Source organism: Macadamia integrifolia, chromosome 3 (genome assembly GCF_013358625.1).
Source record: "Macadamia integrifolia cultivar HAES 741 chromosome 3, SCU_Mint_v3, whole genome shotgun sequence".
In the NCBI taxonomy this organism is placed as follows: domain Eukaryota; kingdom Viridiplantae; phylum Streptophyta; class Magnoliopsida; order Proteales; family Proteaceae; genus Macadamia; species Macadamia integrifolia.
Window position 1 is genome coordinate 15559088 of NC_056559.1, and position 19050 is coordinate 15578137.

Sequence of the window (19050 nt, forward strand, 5' to 3'; positions counted from 1 at the left end):
TTTTGTTCCAAAGTTGCTGCCAGTCATATTTCTCTCTAACTAAAGTGGAAATCAAGGTTGGGAACAAGGATTTTACATTTATGGGACAACTACAAACCTTGAATTCTTAGTGCGATACCCTCAATTTAGTGTTTATGCATAATACATGTTATCAATAGCTTTTTTTAACAAATTTTTTATGCAAAAGTGTTTAAAAATGTGTTTCATATCCATTGCGTATCTTTAGCGTATCTCCGATACGATACGATACCCTCCAATACGTATCTTAATTTTGGTCTTCCGATACGGCGATCGATACCGATACTTTAATCCTTGGCCGAGATAGATGATCTGCGACCATATTCTCTGTTCCTTTCTTTTCTTGTATCTCAAGGTCGAACTCTTGTAGCAACAAGACCTATCAAATGAGACAGACTTTAGCATCTTTCTTTGTTACAAGATATATGATTGCTGTATGGTTCGTGCATGGTACATATAGATGATCACATGAGATCCAATCAAGTAGGGCCGGAACTTCTCTAAAGCGAATATAACAGCTAGGAATTCCTTCTCAGTAGTAGTGTAATTGAGTTGTGCATCATTTAGAGTCCTACTTGCATAATAAATCACTGTGGGCAATTTATTGAGTCTTTGTCCCAAAACGGCCCCCTATAGCAAAGTCTGAAGCATCACACATCAGCTCAAAGGGCTCAATCCACACAAGTGGTTGGATGATGGGTGCAGTGGTCAACTCTTTCTTCAAGTGCTCGAAACAATATTTAGAGAAAAGGGTTGATCCTTAGCCAGTAGGTTAGTTAGAGGTCTAGCTACTTTGCTAAAATCCTTAATGAATCTCCTGTAAAAGGCAGTATGCCCAAAAAAGGAACGGATGTCCTTTATAGATTTGGGGAGTGGTAGATTGACAATGAGGTCCACCTTGGCTTTGTCAATCATAATCCTATCTTTGGAAATCACATGATCGAGGACAATGCCTTCTTTCATCATGAAATGACATTTCTCCCAATTTAAGACCAAGTTCTTCTCCCTACACCTCTTTAATACCAATTGGAGATGGTGAAAGCAATCATAGTAGGTGGAGCCATGAATGGAAAAATCATCCATAAAGACCTCAAGAAACGTCTCCAACATATCAGAGAAGATACTCATTTTACACCACTAGAAAGTTGCAGGGGCATTGCATAACCCATATGGCATGCGCCGGTAAGGAAAAGTTTCGAATGGGCAATTGAAAGTGGTCTTACGTTGATTCTCGGAGGCAATTGGGATTTGGTTATAACCAGAATAGCCATCTAGGAAACAATAATACTCGTGGCCAGCTAGACGTTCTAACATCTGATCAACAAATGGCAAAGGAAAGTGGTCCTTCCAAGTTACCGCATTTAACTTACGGTAGTCAATGCAAACTCTCCATCCCGTATGGATATGAGTTGGAATTAACTCATTATTGGCATTTTGAACTACAATAATTCCAGATTTCTTTGGCACGACTTGAACTGGACTCACTCACTGACCGTCAAATATGGGATAAAGGATCCCATTATCCGTCTACTTTAAAATTTCTTTTTGCATGGCTTCCTTCATCATTGGGTTAGCTCTTCTTTGGGGTTTTGTTGAAGGTTTGGACCCCTCAATGATATGAATATGATGTTGAACAATAGGAGGGTTAATTCCTTTGATGTCACCCATGGTCCATCCTATGGCTTCTTTATTTTCCCTTAAAAGCTTGATCAACTCCTCCTGACTAGAAGTCAAATCAGGAGCAATAATAACTGGAAGAGTATGATCCTCTCCTCAAAAAAACATATTTTAAGATTAGAAGGCAACTCCTTCAACTCAAGTTTAGGAGGCTCAACAATGAAGGGCTTGGGCATTGAGGTAGAAAAGGGTCTAATGGGCTCTATAGGTGGTTGGAGGCTCCAAACCTTAGACATAATTTCCTCATCAAAATCACCCAATTGTTCTATACACTCTTGAAATTCAGAATCAAAATCAATATCAAAATATGTCTCAATGGAATCTGAGATTTCCTGGAGCATGTGAACTTTATCTTGATCTAAATGAGGTTGCTTGCCTAACCTAAAGACATTAAAGTCCATTGAAGTGTTGCCAAAGGAAAGCTTCATCAGACCATTCTTGCAATTAATTAAGGCATTGTTGGTAGCAATAAACGGTCTACCCAAAATGATTGGGATTTGATCTCTTATGGAAGAGACATGCTAGGTGTCTAAAACAATGAAATCAACAGGGAATAAGAATTCCCCAACTTTAATTAAGACATCCTCAACCATTCCTTTTGGAGTCTTGACAGATCTGTCTGCTAGTTAAAGCGTGACAGTTGTCGGTTTTAGCTCTCCCAATCCCAACTGTTGGTAAACAGAGTAGGGCAATAGATTGACACTTGCACCTAAATCAAGAAGAGCGTCATCAATCTTGGTGTTACCATTAACACGAGATTGTTGGACACCTAGGGTCCTTATATTTAGCCACCATTGGTTGAGCCTAGATGGAGCTAATATTGGCAGCCAAGAAAGCTTTCTTGGGCACATTTGTAGTCCGCTTATGAGTGCATAAATCTTTAAGGACTTTAGCATAAGGGGGTACCTAGGATATTGCATCCAACAAGGGGATGTTGACCTGCACATTCTTAAATACATCAAGAATTTTATCATAGGCAGCATTTTTCTTCTTGTGTACTATTCTTTTAGGGAATGGGGCTTTAGGGACATAGACTCGTTCAGGTGTTTCTTCTCTAACAACTTCAGGTTCATCAGACGAACATGGCAAAGGAAGCTGAGTGCTAACATCATCAGAAGAGTCCTTGGGATTATCAGGTAGAATGGGTACACAATCATCCCTTTTGTATTCACGACCACTCCTTAAGGCATAAATGGAATTACAATGATTGGAGGGCTCTTGTTGTGGACTCTTTTGAATTGAATTCAACCGATTTGGAGCTGGTTGATGATTCATATTCACATTCCTGGGATTTGGTTCAGGCTGACTAGGCATCTTCCCTTTTTCCTTTTCATGCAAAACATTAGCAAGTTGGGAGATTTGCTTCTCCATGTTATGCTAGCTTGTCATGAAAGTACTCATGAGAAGTTCCATGCTTTTCTCTAAAGAAGAAAGCCTAGCCGAATCACCACCTCCTCTCATGAATCCTGGAGGTTGATTTGCAAGAGGTGGTGGAATAACAGATTGAGTGGGGATCCTAAAATTGTTCTGCTGATTGGGGGGCATGTTCCTTTGATTGGCTTGTTGGGGAACAAACTATCATTGACTCAAGGGTTGAAAATTAGGACCTGCTTGATTTTTGGCTTGATTCCAAGAGAAGTTAGGATGGTTCCTCCATCCTAGATTATACGTCTAACTATAAGGGTTGTTTTGCGACATGACATTCACATTTTCAGGACCTACACTCAAACCATTCACACTAGAAATATTAGGGCATTCCTCCATCACATGCGTGGGAGATTGGCACCAACTACACGTAGGCACATAATAATTTATTTGGTTTAGTTGGGCAGGTCCTTTGACTACTATGGCTCCGAGTCTCTTGATAAGACTCTCAAGTTGAGCCTCTTTGGCCACAACACCTTCTATAAGGTAACCCTTATTTGTCCTCTCAGTTTCTTGAGTAGACTCCCATTCTTTGGTTTTCTCAGCCAATTCAAGCAAAAAGTTCCAAGCATCGTCTTCATCTGTAAAAGATGTAAAACCTTTGGGGCACATATACCCCAACAATTGCATGGTCTGATAATCAATACCCTTATAAATGATTTGACAAAGTTGCCATGTATCGATTCCATAGTGAGGGCATTCCCGAAGGAGGTCCTTAAATCTCTCCATAAATTTGGAGAATGACTCACTAGGTTTCTACTTGAATTGAAGAATGTCACTCCTGAGTTTATTGGTTTTATGCAAAGGAAAGAACTTTTTCAGGAAGATTATAGTAAACCCATCCCATGTGGTAATGGAATTGGTAGGCAGACCAGAGAGCCATTTCTTAGCTTGGTCCTTGAGTGCAAAAGTTATGAACCTTAATCAGAACACAAACCTCCTCAAATTCCCCATGGAAGTAGGGCAACATAGTGATGTACTGAGATTTGAGCTCAAAATTATTGCCCTGGGCTTGTGGTAGAACTATGCAAGAAGGTTGGACTGCTCTAGCAAGGTAGAACCTATCTTTTAGAGATTTAGGTGGAGGGTTTTGTTGTTGGTCTCCCATATTGAAAGGTACTAAAGAGAGTATACGTATAGGGTTCCTACTTGTTGGATCTCTTCTTTATAACCGATTCTTAGTATTACGTACTCACCCAACACTCATGCAACAAAACACTATTCACAGCTAGAATAAGACGAGCACAAAAGAATGGAAAAATAAAAATAAAGATAAAAAATAAGTTCAGAGAATTTCAATTAAGATGGTTTGGATATGCCCAAAGGAGACCTTTGGATGCTCCAGAATGGAAGAGTGATCAAATCTAGATGGATGGAGCTAAAAGGGCTAGGGGCAAGCCGAAAATGCCCATTGATGAGTTGGTAAAGAAAGACATGCAAAAGCTAGGTCTTGATCCTAGTATGACATCAAACAGAGCTGCTTGGAGGACAAAGATCTAAGTTGCCGATCGTTTGTAAGTGGGATGTCCCAAAGGCTGAGTTGTATTGTTGTTGATTATTTGCGTCTACTGTTCTTGCTCCTGTAGATAAAACCATTGAAATGCATGGCACAATAACTATCTAGATGATTACATATTGAGCTGATTGTTGTAACCTAAAAAATCATTACCCAGGCGAAAATGCTGCGACTTTGGTTTGTAATGAACCGTGAGAGGAACACATGGCCTTAGTATGAACAATGACAGGATTCAGCAAATGATTCACTTAATTTTGTGCTTCAGATTTGCCTGATTAGGCTCATTGGAGTTGTATGGACATAACTTTAGGCTTAGTTTGGTTGTCAAGAAATGAATAGAAAAGAATGGAAAAAATTCAAAAAAAAAAAAATTGAATTTGAGGAGAGAGACAGACACATAAGCCAATCATTGCATCTTTTATGTTTCTATCTCTCTCAACTTCAAAAAGTTTTAAAAAAATTCTTTTGTTTTCTATTCATTTCTTGACAACCAAACTAAGCCTTAATGTATGCACCTTGGGAGCAAAATATGCTTCCTACTGCAGTTCAGATTATTGTCATGTTTGAACTTACCATAATACAGTTTCTGTATGCGCCTTTGGTTCTTGATTGCTTACTTTTTGGTATAATTGTTTGACATGGAATTTTTCTGGATCAACATTGTGCTAGTGGCATCTTCAGTGGTGGTTAGTTTGCGACTGTGGTGATCTAAAGCTTTCTTGTAACTGCATTGGACCCCTAGAAGATGAGAAGATTCTCAAATTTTGTGGATTAAGTTCCAGAGAGAGATTGTTGCTAGAGTGCCTTTTTCTTTTTTTTTTTTCCGTGACAAACTCCTCCTACAGAAAACTGAGTGTTGACTGCCGGACTAATCTATTCACACCTGTTCCTAATTTAGAGATTTTGATTGAAGATGAAACTGAATTAATTTCGTCAAAATGTTCAACTTTCACATTTTCCATATTATGAAACACCATTGCAATTTCTGTTTTATTTATCTTGGGGAAGCTGTTTCTTTGAATAATCTGCACTATTACTTTGGTTCTTAGCTGATAACCTTTTGTGTTGTGCTAGGGAAACTGAGGGTGGAGTGGCACACTACTGAGAATGAGAGATGCGTAACCAGTAGGACGGCGAATACAGGGTGTTACCAATCCATGCGTGTTTCTTGCTTCATCCTTCGATTTTGCTTCTCATGGTTTTACTGTGAATTGCAGTACGGAGACAATTTTGGTAGTTTTCCCCTTTCCCTCTAGTTAATTAGCTTCCCCCACTATCTAGAGATGTCACCACACAGGATTTTTTTGTGCTTCTTATTATTATTTAAATTTTCGTTTTTGTTTTCATGTGTTAAGCACTTAAGAGTGAGGCGTAGCGATATTTTTGGTCTAACCTTTTATTTTTGGAGAATCAATTTGATGTATTATTTGTTCAGAAGAAGTCCAATTTTTTTCCTAATGCATGATTAGGTTTATACTACGAACTGAAAGGCGTCCAGTCTCCAGAATGACCATCCTGTTTGCTGTAGTATCTGCTTGGTTGTATTCTGGCTGTGAATTACTCTGTGTACCTGTATGTATGTGTGCTATATATCTACATAAATGGGTGGCATAATTTATTTATTTATTTTTGGATGTGAGAATCCTTGAAAGACCACTGTAGTGCTGCTGGCTGCCATTGTTGGTAAGTTCTTTACTGCCGGTGATTGCCTGTGGCTACTAACGGTTGGTAGTTTTTCAGATCCCATCTGGCTTTGAACTTTATGTTTCTGGGAAAAACAAATACCCTATCCCTTGAGTATTGAACTGTCTAATATAGACTCTATGGACTATAGGTTTGGCTGTGACTAACCTAATCTTGTTTGAGAATCAGTATTATTTTCAGATGAAGTGGTTGATGGTTTAGATGGGGTAATGAAGAGTGTTTATGCCCTAAACTCGAAGATAAACCATTTATTAAACAGGTAAATGCATATATCTTAAGGTCCTAACATACTCAAGCAGTTTCATGCCTTTGAAGCTAATAAGGGCTGCATTTGGCAGTTGTGAACTTGAGTATCTTTTTAGGAAGTTCAACTGTGAAAGCCATAGATGAACCTTATGGTTACAATGAGTCTGATGTAGTACTACCATGCTTGTATTTCATGTTTAGTATTGAAACCGAGACTATCCAATTCAATTTTACAAGATTTGTTAAAAATTAGAACACAATTGGTTAAGAATAATTACAGGTAATTTTTTTTATTGAAAACAATGGCAACCATAATCTTATCCCAATTAAATGGGGTTGACTGTATAAATCTAATATAAAAGAGAAAAAGAAACAAGGCATACAAGGAAATAGAAGACGTAAGAAAGGAAAAAATTAACAATAAAAGTAGAACAACTTTCTAGGAACAACCCCTACAGGGGATCGGGTTATGTGGATCTTTGTTCTCCATGCCTATCGGAGGTCAGATATTGAAAATCAACCCTATCAGATGCTTATCTTTGTTTAATCATTTCGTCAATGGTCATTTTAAGTTTGTCCTTATTGAGTGATGATTGTCTACCGCGGGTGTGGCAGTGTGACGAGCATCGGACGGTCGAGACAACATCGACATGAGCCCCGATATTGTTCCGACCATCGGATGCTCGCCGCATCACCTTATCTGCGGTAGAGGATGTTTTCACGTCCTTGCCTATTAGAGCAAACACCAAGAAATACGATAATAAACCAAAACAGATCCACACAATACACATGGATTTAACGAGGTTCACACACCAATGTGGTGTGCTACGTCCTCGGGCGAAGAAGAAGATGTTTTACTATGCGAAAGAGAGATTACACCCCAGTACCGGCGAGAAAATTAGCCTTGAAACCCTAGCTAGAAAAAACCCCCCAAATGACAATGATCATGTTCAACAAGACGATAGTATATTATATACTCCAAGTCGCGGGTCGACTCATCAGGTTGCGGTCAATCCGGTCACACCATATACCACGGGGGTTACACCCCCATAGACTTACATTGAACAAGATCATATCACCTCAATCGGGTCTCACTGAGTTTGTCTAGAATTGGAGCAACCCCCGCTTTGTTTCTAATACAATTGTTCTTTATTCTATCTCTCTTAATCTTATCACACATCTCACGTAACATCCTCATATCAACTGCCCATAGTTAAAGATCGAGAATATTTTTATTGAAACGAAAAAAATTCTACCTTCAATTTCAGGATGTTATTTTCTCAAGATTGTTGGAGCTCATGATTATTGATACACATGACATCAAATAGGAGTCCTCTCCCATTTTATGGATGGATTCTTTACCTCAGTCAACCATGACAACCATGGCCAACGAAGATGTCAAACCTAGGCCCACAAAGACTGGCCCGACCAAGCAAACCCAAATAGGACTGAAACTGAACCGACCCGATTAACCCAATAAGTTAACCAATTTCGCAACCGGCTGATTAAGGACCAAATGGTCAAAATTTACACAAAAAACCACTTGGGGATGGGTTAAGGACTTAAGGTCTTCAGGAGAGATTAATCAAGATTGGTTAAGGACCGATAACCGACCAAGTGATTAGTAATCGGTCTCAGTTTTGGCTTCGAGGACTGTATATAAAAATATTTACTATGAAACAAAATATTTTCTCCTTTTTCGCTGAGTTTTATTGTACGCAAAGTGGTTAGGAGTCCATTCACTGCTGGGGTTTGAGATGCACACAGGGTATGAAAAGGTATTTTGCGAGATATTAAGGGCACGTTTGATAACGTTTCTGTTTCAAGAAACGGCATAAACATAAATTTCCGTTTCTAGAAATAGAAACGGAATTGAAGGTGTTTGATAAGTCATATTCCTGAAAGTCGATAGTAACCAGCGAAAGAATGGCTACGAGTTGTTTCCTGAAACGGCGAAACAAGTAGACTGAGTCGTTTCTAGAACCATGAAATTTCAATTTCTATTTCTGAAAACAAGTAAAACGAAACAGTTTTATCAAAAGCTTTTTGTTCCATTTCTTGAAACGTTATTAAACATGCCCTAAAACTCTGCAGGGGTTTGTGAACCCTAGGATGGTGAGTGAACCATCCTCTATATGTGAAAGAAAACTTTTTTAATTTTTTTTTTTTTTTTTGTAGCTTCAAATCTTTGATGAGATTTTCTTATTGACACCGCTCAAGGTGTTAAAATAATTTGTGATCTTACTTACTTTTTTTTTTTTTTTTTTTTTTTTTTTTTTTTTTTTTTTTTTTGCATTTCTAGCATTATACACAATTTTTTCCTAACGAGGGTAATAGTGTCATTTTACATGTATACTCGAAAAATATGCATGATAATAACACCTTTTGATAATGATATATAATGAGATGTGATTTCAAAAAAAAAAAAATATATATATATATATATATAAGAGGGAGAGGTACACTAGCGGGTTTACATTGGAATTAGGAATGCTAGTGGGATATTAGCCGTAGGATTTGTTCATCCTAAATATAACCATTGCTATACTATATCTCTCCCCTAAATCTATCTCCACCCTCGATCTAACGATTCAAGTCACATCGGAACACTGCTTCAGCCATGCCGAACATTGTTGAAGCGCTGCTTCAGCCACACCGGAAAGCAGCATTCATAGGGTTTCAAGGTTTCAGATGTCTTTAGCATTCGAAGGGTTTTGAATGTTTTAGGATCATCCGATGCTCTCCTCCCCTGTACAATTGTTCTATGATGGTCAAAAGATTCAAACCACACCGGAAGTGGTAGGTTGTGCACTGCGCCACCGTTGCAGCTATTTAACAGGCAGCCTTTGCTGGGGTCTTGAAGATTCGTCAAGACAACCTTCACTTATGCCCTCTCTCTTCCACAGTTCACATGAACATGAGTTGATTAGACACCAAACCACATTCGTACGGAAATCCAGACTTCTAAAGTCAAGGCCGGAAGATTAGGGTTAATTACGAATTTAAGAAGCTTTAAATTATGATATACGGATTAGTGTGCGTGTTTCTTTTTTTTTTTTTTTTTTTTTTTTCTGGGCTTTCTATTCGTTTCGGCTTTCTTTGAATTATTTTAGATTTCGCTTCCATGGCTGTTGGGCTTGAATCCGTTCCTGCTTTTGTAGGATGTCGTTCGTCATTTCGTTCATATGTTATTCATCGTTTTCTTCTTGTTCTGTTTTTGTGCTTCGGTGGTCAGAAAATGGCGGAATTGGGTTCCCTCAGAGCGGTGGTCGGAGGTCGAATTTAGGAGGTTGCAGAGCTATGGTTGAACAGACTATACAGGGAGCTTCGGCGGCTTATGCCAAAGCAATGGAGAGGCTTTCTGCCGAGGAATCTCTACTTCTGGCTGTAAGCATTTCTGTTTGTGCGTACATGTGTTTCAGACGTCGGGTAAAAGGTGTTGTGATTTTGCCCTCTTGCAGGTTCCCTTCCGGACACGGAGCCATAGGAATGTAGGGGAAGGAAGGATGTAGTGGAATGGGCATCCTCTTGCTGCTCGGGTAAGACTTAATTCAGAAGACATTTTTACTAACACAATTTTAATTTGTTGGATTGGATTTCTGAATTCAGATGGGTGAAGGGCTTTGTGCTACTGCAGTGATGAAAACTTTCACCTATTCTTTATTTTGATTTCCCTTCTGGTTTCCCTCCTTCTCACAGAAGATTTGATCCAGAAGTGAGGAAGATGCAGTTTATCTGGGTAATCAACACTTTATTAATAAGGTCCCGAGACATGTAGAGAAGATGATTTATGCGATACAGAGGCGGTTAACTTTGCAAATACGTAGTGAGGAACAATGAATTTGCTTTTGCGACTTGCTCAACCTTGGTTAAGTTTATCAATCTCCTCTCGGATTCTTGTAGGATTGCACAGGTTGCAGCGGTGGCAAAGAGCAGGGATGAGGTGGGGTAGTGAACGGTAGGGGGGCGAGGTTGAGGGAGACGCAGGAAGCAGTAGGTGGAAGGAAGGAGGAGGGAGAGGGAGGGGGAGGGGGAGGGGGAACCGGAACCGAAGCCAGAGCTGGAGGTAGTGCGAGAGACAAAGACGGAGAGGAAGAAGAACGGGAAAGAAAGGAGTTGCAATACATACACACTACATTTAATCATTGTCATAGGTCTGATCTTTCTAATCTTAACGGCTTCCTAATACTATGTAACCTGCTAGCATTTCTATGTTTTTCCCTATATATTTTATGGGAGAGGGATAGGTATGTCGCCGATATCAAGTATGCTAGCGGATAGCACCAATAGAAACACATGATGGAGTATCATTCAGGAAGGATATGAGGGTCATTTCAAAAAAAGATAAGAGAGAGATAGACACAATGGGTGCTAGCATACTTGATATCGGTGGCATACCTAACCTTTTCCCACATTTTATATATATAAATATATAATATCATAATAAGACTTTCAAAATACTTTTTAAAAATCCTTTTATACCCTTATTTTAAAAAGGGAAATTATCCAGTACCACCCCTAAAATTGAAACTAACTCGGAGTAACCCCTAAAAATGAAAATAATGTCTACCGTATCCTTAAATTGTAACACTGTTAATTGAAAGTGCGAAATATCCCTTTTACCCTTATATTTAAACTCTAAAAAGAACTTATTTTCTTCTAAACTCTCTCAGCCGCGACCTTAGTTGGGAGAGTAAACCGTTAGCAGCAGAAGGTCGCAACTCATTTGAGTAGATCTGGCGACTCCGGCGAGGTGAGTTCGGCAGCAGCAACCGAAGCTTGAAGGTTCTTCTTGCAAATCTTCGAAGGCTTGTAGCTTGAAGCCTTAGCAGCGACCAAAGCTTGAAGCGCTAGCAGCAAATCTTCAAAGGCTTGTAGCTTGAAGCCCTAGCAACAACCGAAGCTTAAAGCCCTAGCAACAAATCTTCGAAGGCTTGTAGCTTGAAGCCCTAGTAGCAACCGAAGCTTGAAGGCTCTAGCAGAAGCCCTAATAGCAATTGGAGTGACCCCCATTTCCCGTCTGTAAGCCAAGAACCAAAGGTAAGTGTTGTGTAAGCGTCAACATTTCTTAGAGTTCAACCTTAAGGGATGCAACCTAGAGGACCAACCCCATTGAAGACAATATTATGTGTTCCCACTTGATGGAGTATGGATTTTGCTGCTCTAGTCTTCTGAAAATAAGCTAATGCAAGCCGCTGCTTTGGTCTTCTTAGAGAATGGACTCTAATTTTATTCTGGATTCTGCTTCTGGTCTTCTCAAAATAAGTTATTTGATCATCAAAAGATAGGGCAGCTATGCCTCTGGACTCATACCCTTGAAGGTCCTTTGAAAGGGGCATTTAATCAAAAGGCCAGCTATGTTTGGGAGCTTGTAGCATTTATCCATGCTGCCTTAAGAACAGGAGAGCTCTGTTCTCCATTGATTTGAGTCCATAAGCTTGAATCTTTATTGTTGTGTAGTATTCTAGTTTTAACTCTTCTCATATGTATAGCGTTGATTTCGATATCTATTTTTTTTACAGACATACCATGTCATTTAGTAGTGAGAATGACTCCTCCAACTCCAAATGTCCATTAAATTATCGGAATGTAAGATGTGGATGTAATAGGAAGGCATCAGTGAGGATTTCTGAGCCTATCCGGAATATGAATAAGCTCTACTACTGCTGTCCAGAGTTTCCAAGAGGAGGATGTGGTTTTTTTTTTCATGGTGTTTACCAGTGAAAGGAATTCCTGAAACTACTACACATGAAACCACAATATGTGAAAGACTTATACAAATGAAAGAACATATGAAGGATGAACTATAGAAATTGACTGAAGAAATCCGCACTTTGAAGAATAGCGTGAATGTGATGGGTCAGGTTATAATGGTTATTGGTGTTATCTTTTTAATGTATTTGACTGGATAAAGCTTGCTAGAACTTATGAAGGACATATCAAGTTGTAAGTTGTAATATGAATGAAAATGTGGTTGATATGAAATTGTTTTTTCTAATTGTGGAGTGCTCTGTTTACTATCAACATTGAGGTACAAGATGAGTCAAAATTTGCTGGAACTTAAATAAACAAGTCTTGCACCAAACTACTACAATATAATCAAAGAGTATGACCATGTAATCAAAACTAATGTTAAACACAAAACCACAATACTACAATACCAACAAAGAGTAAGGCTATATAGTCAAGACCAATGTCAAACAAATAACCACAATACTACAATACCAACAAAGAGTAAGGCCATCTAGTCAAGAGATTCAAGACCAATGTCAAACACATAGCATCCATAAACATTACACCACCAATAAAAAATCACTCCAAAATCAATTGTTTACACACCAACATGAACCACAAGTATAACATTAGCTTGTTCCCTATTTTCTACTTCCACCATCTCTTTTCTCATTAGCTCTTTTAGCCTTTATCCATGTTGCCTTCCTAGCCATTCTTTCCCTCTGCCTATCTTTTGCATCCATAACAGGGTCAGCTTGAGAAGCTTTTCTGATCACCATTTGGGAGCTTGTAGTTGTATCCATATTTTGGTCCATTGTCTTTCTCTACACATTAGGTCACAAAAAATAATTTTGGTAAAAACTATTCTAATGAAAATTATAACTTATATAACAATTAGAGATTAAAATGTTTATACCTTGAAACCACCTCTCTTGTTGGTAGATGGTTCATTTTCCTGGTTGACTGGATCTCTTTGACAAGTCTTTTTGTTGTGTCCAAACCATTTACATATGTCACATTGCAATTGATTACCCTTTTTCCTCAATTGTGAAGGTTCTTCTTTACCAGGATCTCTTTTCCTGTTTTTCTTGGGTCTACCAGGTAGCCTTTTCAATGGTGGAGGATGCCATGCATCATTACCTTCACTAGCAGGTGGTAAATTCCCTAAATCTGGTACTAGGTGAATTATTTCTCTATGTGCCATCTTGTATGTATCTACTGTGTAGAATGGATCACAGTAAGCTTCAATATTACTTCTGATATGCTTGATTGATGCTACAACATGATTACATGGAATTCTTGTAGCATCCCAAACCTTGCAACAACAGGTCTTCTTTGTCAAATTAACCACAAACCTTGAATTTCCATCAATGACTTCAAATTCAACATATGCTACTGGGATAACCTTACAAATCTTGCATCTTCCATAACCAGGGTTAACTTCTTTTGAATGCTTGGGGTCACCTTCCCATTCATATCAACAGTTTTTCTATGCCTTTTGTCCAATCGTTTTATCAACTTGGCTCTAATCCCATCAACTAAGGTTAGAATAGGCTTGTCTCTTAATTCTCCTACCGAGTTGTTGAAAGACTCAATCATGTTATTGGTAATATGTTCACTTTTTGCTCTAAAATCAAAAGCATTTCTACTCCACATGGCAGTCTTGTTTTTCGTTAACCAATCATATGCTTCACTATTGCACTGTTGCATCCTATCCATTGCTTTCTTGAAGATTAATTCATTTGGTACTCTAGCTGTTTTTCAAAACTGGTCTTCAACAACAATCCTGGGTATGTGCCCTTGAAATTATTGTATAAATGTTTATAATAATTTCTATGATGAGCAGAAAGAAAAATCTGAGAAATTACATCTACAAGCCCCTACAAAACAGATTATTCACACTTAATACTCTCTTGTTGAATACAGATAAATGAACTTATAAATCTAAATTTCTAAAACAAGTCTATTACCTTTTGCTTATCTGACATGAATGTGAGGCATATTTTAAAGTTCTCCACCCCAAGTGCTTTTTCTAGGCAATACAGGAAAAATGACCAACTTTCTTTGTTTTCCACTTAAACAACCCCAAATGCAATAGGATATATTCTATTGTTGCCATCCACTGAAACTGCAGTCAAGAGGACTCCACCAAACCTACCTTTAAGATGACATCCATCTAGACCTATAAGAGGTCTACAACAATTCAAAAATCCATTTTTGTAAGCTTGGATGCACACAAAAAGTCTCTTGAATTATATAAGTTTGATCAAGTTATGTCTCACATATGGATGTAGCTTAAAATAGGTACCAGGGTTAGACCTTCTCAACAAATGACCATATCGAGGCAATTGGGCACATGCACTGACAAAGCTCTCTTCATTCTCTCCTCTTACCAGTCTGCGTGCTTTATAACACTGTAGAGGATGTGCTTCAAAACTATACTGTGTGTGTAAAATTGACTGCATAGTCTTCATAGTCATATCTGGCTCTGATTTCAACATTGAAGCAAGTTTTCTTGCTATCTACCTATAAGTTACATTCTTGTTCCTCTTTGTAGTTCCACTACTACAAGTGTGTGATGGATCTAATGTCTTAATCTTAAAGGTGGATTTATCATTCATAACAGATGCATATACCCTCCAGTTGCAACTATCCCCATTACATAAAGCAGTCATCCTAGTCTTTTCATTTTTTACCCTCAAAATATCAATGCCCTCATGTATAGCATAAGTCTAAAGGGTTGCTCTAAAGTGATACACATCATAAAACACAGAGTTTAGAACAAAGTCAACCCTTGTATCTGTTTTCTTATCATAATCTTTGTCAAACCCTCCATGATACTCATCAGAGTTGTAATCTATATCACTGTCAATACCTGGGTTACCATCTGCATCACTATATCTCATATTGAACTGATCATCTGAATCACAGTTGTCATCATTATCAGACTCATTGTCTTCCTTTGACTCTACATATTCTCTGTCACTATCATCATTAACTTCATACTCACTGTCTTCATCATCATTAGAATTTACATGACCAGCTTGTATTTGCTAATTAATTTCTTTCCCCTTGCCCTTAACAAAAGCAGTAGTGTTACTCTTAGCTCTAACAACACCAGATGTACTATCACTTCCACTAGTTGAGATACTGGACCTGCTAACACTTTCCATATTTTTTCCATCAATAGCTTTTGCATCAACTCTAGTAACACTCATATTCTCAATGTTTACATTGCCCCTTCTAGTACCAGTAGCACTTGAAGAAGCCTTACCAATAGCACCGCCTCTCTTAACAATATGCTTCACAAGCCTACTAGTATTAGCACTTGGACTTGAGGGTCACATTGGTCATTGTTTGGATATTGTCTCTCTTTATTACTAGACCAGAGTATCTATTAATGGTATACTCTGAAGTACTGTACTTGCTTACATGCAGATCATACACACATACCTTGATCACATCTACATCATCATGTGAAGAAAACATAGTAATAACAATCTTATCATCACCCACATCCATTTTGTCCAAATTTGGCAATATACACTTCAACTTGAAGCTTACAGAATGACCTACAGGGGTAAACTCTCTAATAACAGTATTATACACATCTGACACCATTTTCAAGTGAGAATAGAAGTCTGGATCTACTAATAGCTCTGCATGCCTCCCATAGTAAATGTAGTGAATTAGATATATTTTCTCCATTGCTCACAAATTTCAAAACCATAGTCAAATTGAGAAACTGATCACAAACCTATTCAAATAAATGGAAATTTGAAAACAGTAGTGAAATATCAGCAAGAACATCAAGCATGACTAGTGACTAGCAAAATACAACAGCAATCATTGAGCCTTCATAGTCACATGAAGGTCAATAACGTAACTTAACATACACATAAGGGTAGATTCACCATTTAGCAAAAAACTGACTGATGACATCATCACTTAACACCTTAAACTTAACGGAATGAGTTTTTTTAGATATAATTTTAAGAAAGTGAGGGGTCTACTAGACGTTATTTTCATTTTTAGAAATTACTCCGAGTTAGTTTCAATTTTAGGGGTGGTACTAAATAATTTCCCTTTTAAAAATGCTTTTGGAGAGAAGAACTCTAATTGCTTGTGTGACTCTATGCCCAAACATAGGCATACACGAAAAGAATGCGTTACCTACCACCTAGATGCCTCCACACGACATCTCATTGGCCTTTGCATTGGCATGGTGGCTGTGCGAGCTGATAGGGTACTCTTGCCCAAAACTTCTAAAAACGAAACTAGGGATAGACAGTTTGTTATTCGGGAAATCATCTCTACGCCATAAACATAAGTGATATAAAATGACCACAATACCTCTCTTGAAGGGAGTACCCTTATAACTGGTGGTATGAGCTACTCCTTGATTGAAAACACTTGCCCATCTTGCCCATTAAACAATGAATAATCAATCGATTAGATTGGTAGGGTGGTCCTTCGTTGGATTCGTACATCCTTATTGAGTTATTAATGCCCACCTAGTTGATCACGTGGATTCAAGATTACCGTGATCACTAGCTGCCATAACTGGAACTTTCTCCCCAGTGGGGAAATGGCGGGTCAAAACATTACAGATCGAAGTATGAAACCTTTTTCTGACCATCAAATTCCTGACATTGGTAGTTGCCTTCCATTATGTGGTTCTTCAACTTCTTATTTATTTGGTTGAATAAATGGGGGATGTTCACACATGCTAACCAGTTCCATTTATGAACAGTAACTACAGTTCCCAAGGTTAAATCTTGGCTCCTCCCTATCCTGTCTTGTCCTGTCCCACACCAAATTAACACCTCACTTATTCATAGAAGATCAGGTGATTCATTGCAGATCCTCTTGATTTATTAGTGAATCTGTAGTAAACAAGCTCCATATTGCCTGGGAATTGTGAGTTAGAAGTTGGGAGTTGGGCCTTAAAGACTCATCCCACTTTGCACTCCACACATTCTTACCAAGAAAAAGCTACTCATTGTTGCCTTGGAAATCTGATCTGTCACGTCATGGGGTCACATCAGAAATCAAGAATTCCGCACAAAAGAAGCCAGTAACAGTGTTAATTCCAGGCATGCACCGGCAGGACTTACGGAGCCCAATACATCTATGGTCCGACCTAGATTAGTCTCACACTTTTATAAACATGTAGTACACGGTGTAACTGTCTAGTCCGATGAGTATCTGACAATCACTAAGCTTGACTTAGTCCAACCCCTTTAATATTATTTACATTTTAAAATTTTTTTTTAATACTATTTGTATTTAATGCTAAGACTATGTGATATATACAGTTAAAATTATCGTGATTGTCATCTGAACATTCATCTTTTTCAAGCAAAGTTTAATTGATTTAAGCTTGCTCCAGTTGGGTTGTGTAGGCATAGTTTAATTGATTTGAGTTCCGCTGGCTTCAAGATCAAATACCTTAATAAATTAGCTGCTTCCATCTTTGACTTAATCCATTTTAACTATGAGATCTTTCTTTGTTATGCCCATCTTTGCCTCATTTTATTGATATTCTTTTCAAGCACATTTAAAATATCAATTTTAAAAGAGAACTTGTTTAAAGTTAAATAGGTCGTCTATAGCCCGGTTAAGGCTCGATTAAGGTCCGTCTATGGCCACCCGATTAAAGCCTAAGACCGATCAACCCGATTATCAACAGTACCATGCCCGCGTCAGTTAAGCCCGTTTTACTAAATGGGTGTTCACGATGCAACCTTAGAAATTGACTAAGCCTGATTAAACTCGACCGAAACCGACCAGACCCGATCAATGGACACCCCTAGTCTAAAGACTCTCCAATACTAATTGGAATTTGAAAGAGCGGTACATAGAGAGCAATAAATTGCTTACTATGTATTGTCCTATTTTCCTATTTATTTGATAGATGTGACAAAACCTCAATACCAATAGAAAGCTTAAAAGAAAAGTTTTATCCTTGTCGGATGTTACCCTTATGGGGTCTCTCACAGAATTTGGCTTTACCCTAATACCAAGTTGGTCTTCATCACGACAACTCATTGGTGAGCTGATTTATGTATATCACCGACCATAGTATCACATTAGTATGCCACTAAAAGAGGATGCCCAGGCCAGCTACCAGGTTCAACAACATTTACAATGGCTCTCCCCAGGTCTTCGTATTTGTGTGAAAGTGTCACTGTCCCCCCATTCTGCAGCTCATCAATGCCTCCCTCCTTGTTTTATCAAATCATCAATGCTTCCCTCCCTCTCTTGTCTACCTTAATTCCTTCGTTATTAATGCTCCACCGCCAGAAACCCCTAAATAAAGGTCTAAAACCAAAATGTATTCACTGTATGTTAACCCACAATGGAGGGCTCCGGCAAAATATGAACAGTAACTAGGAAAAAGCAGTCCATATATATTAGGGGTGTCAATCGGTTGGATCGGGTTGGTTTCATTCGTGTCTAGTCGGGCTTGACCATTTGGAAGCTTTATACCATGGAGCATGGTATAGTTTATAATCAGGTTGATTGATGTCGGGTTTTAGTCGAACTTCCTTAACCGGGCTATGGACTTATTTAAGTTTAAATAGGCTTTACGTGTGTCTACCCTAAAATTATTTTCTCAAATGGATTGAGGGCCCAAAATATTATGACGTTACAACTTACAAAACAAAGCTTAATTAAATCAAATCTTATTATAAAGCAAAGGGTAACAAAGTTTAATTAGTTTCTTA

General features: G+C 38.3%; 1 protein-coding gene, 2 long non-coding RNA genes and 1 other non-coding gene across 4 annotated transcripts in view; all 4 read left to right on the plus strand.

Annotated features, from left to right (window-relative positions):
* LOC122074110 (eukaryotic translation initiation factor 4B3-like) overlaps positions 1–6070 on the plus strand; it is a 31798-nt gene extending 25728 nt beyond the window's left edge. Inside the window, exon 2 of the mRNA XM_042638952.1 lies at positions 5711–6070. Within this exon, the coding sequence (XP_042494886.1) occupies positions 5711–5741 (31 nt within the window). The 3' untranslated portion in view covers positions 5742–6070. The remainder of the gene's footprint in view (positions 1–5710) is intronic.
* On the plus strand, positions 3803–3909 carry LOC122074976. The gene has a single exon (XR_006139119.1). It is a non-coding gene; the product is annotated as a small nucleolar RNA R71 (small nucleolar RNA).
* Positions 6071–9247: 3177 nt separating the features above from the next.
* On the plus strand, positions 9248–10445 carry LOC122073177. Its single transcript, XR_006138677.1, has 4 exons — positions 9248–9622; positions 9822–9973; positions 10048–10125; positions 10286–10445. It is a non-coding gene; the product is annotated as an uncharacterized LOC122073177 (long non-coding RNA).
* A 226-nt stretch (positions 10446–10671) lies between these two features.
* On the plus strand, positions 10672–12581 carry LOC122072864. The gene is made up of 2 exons (XR_006138598.1): positions 10672–10740; positions 11260–12581. It is a non-coding gene; the product is annotated as an uncharacterized LOC122072864 (long non-coding RNA).
* The last annotated feature ends 6469 nt before the right edge of the window (positions 12582–19050 follow it).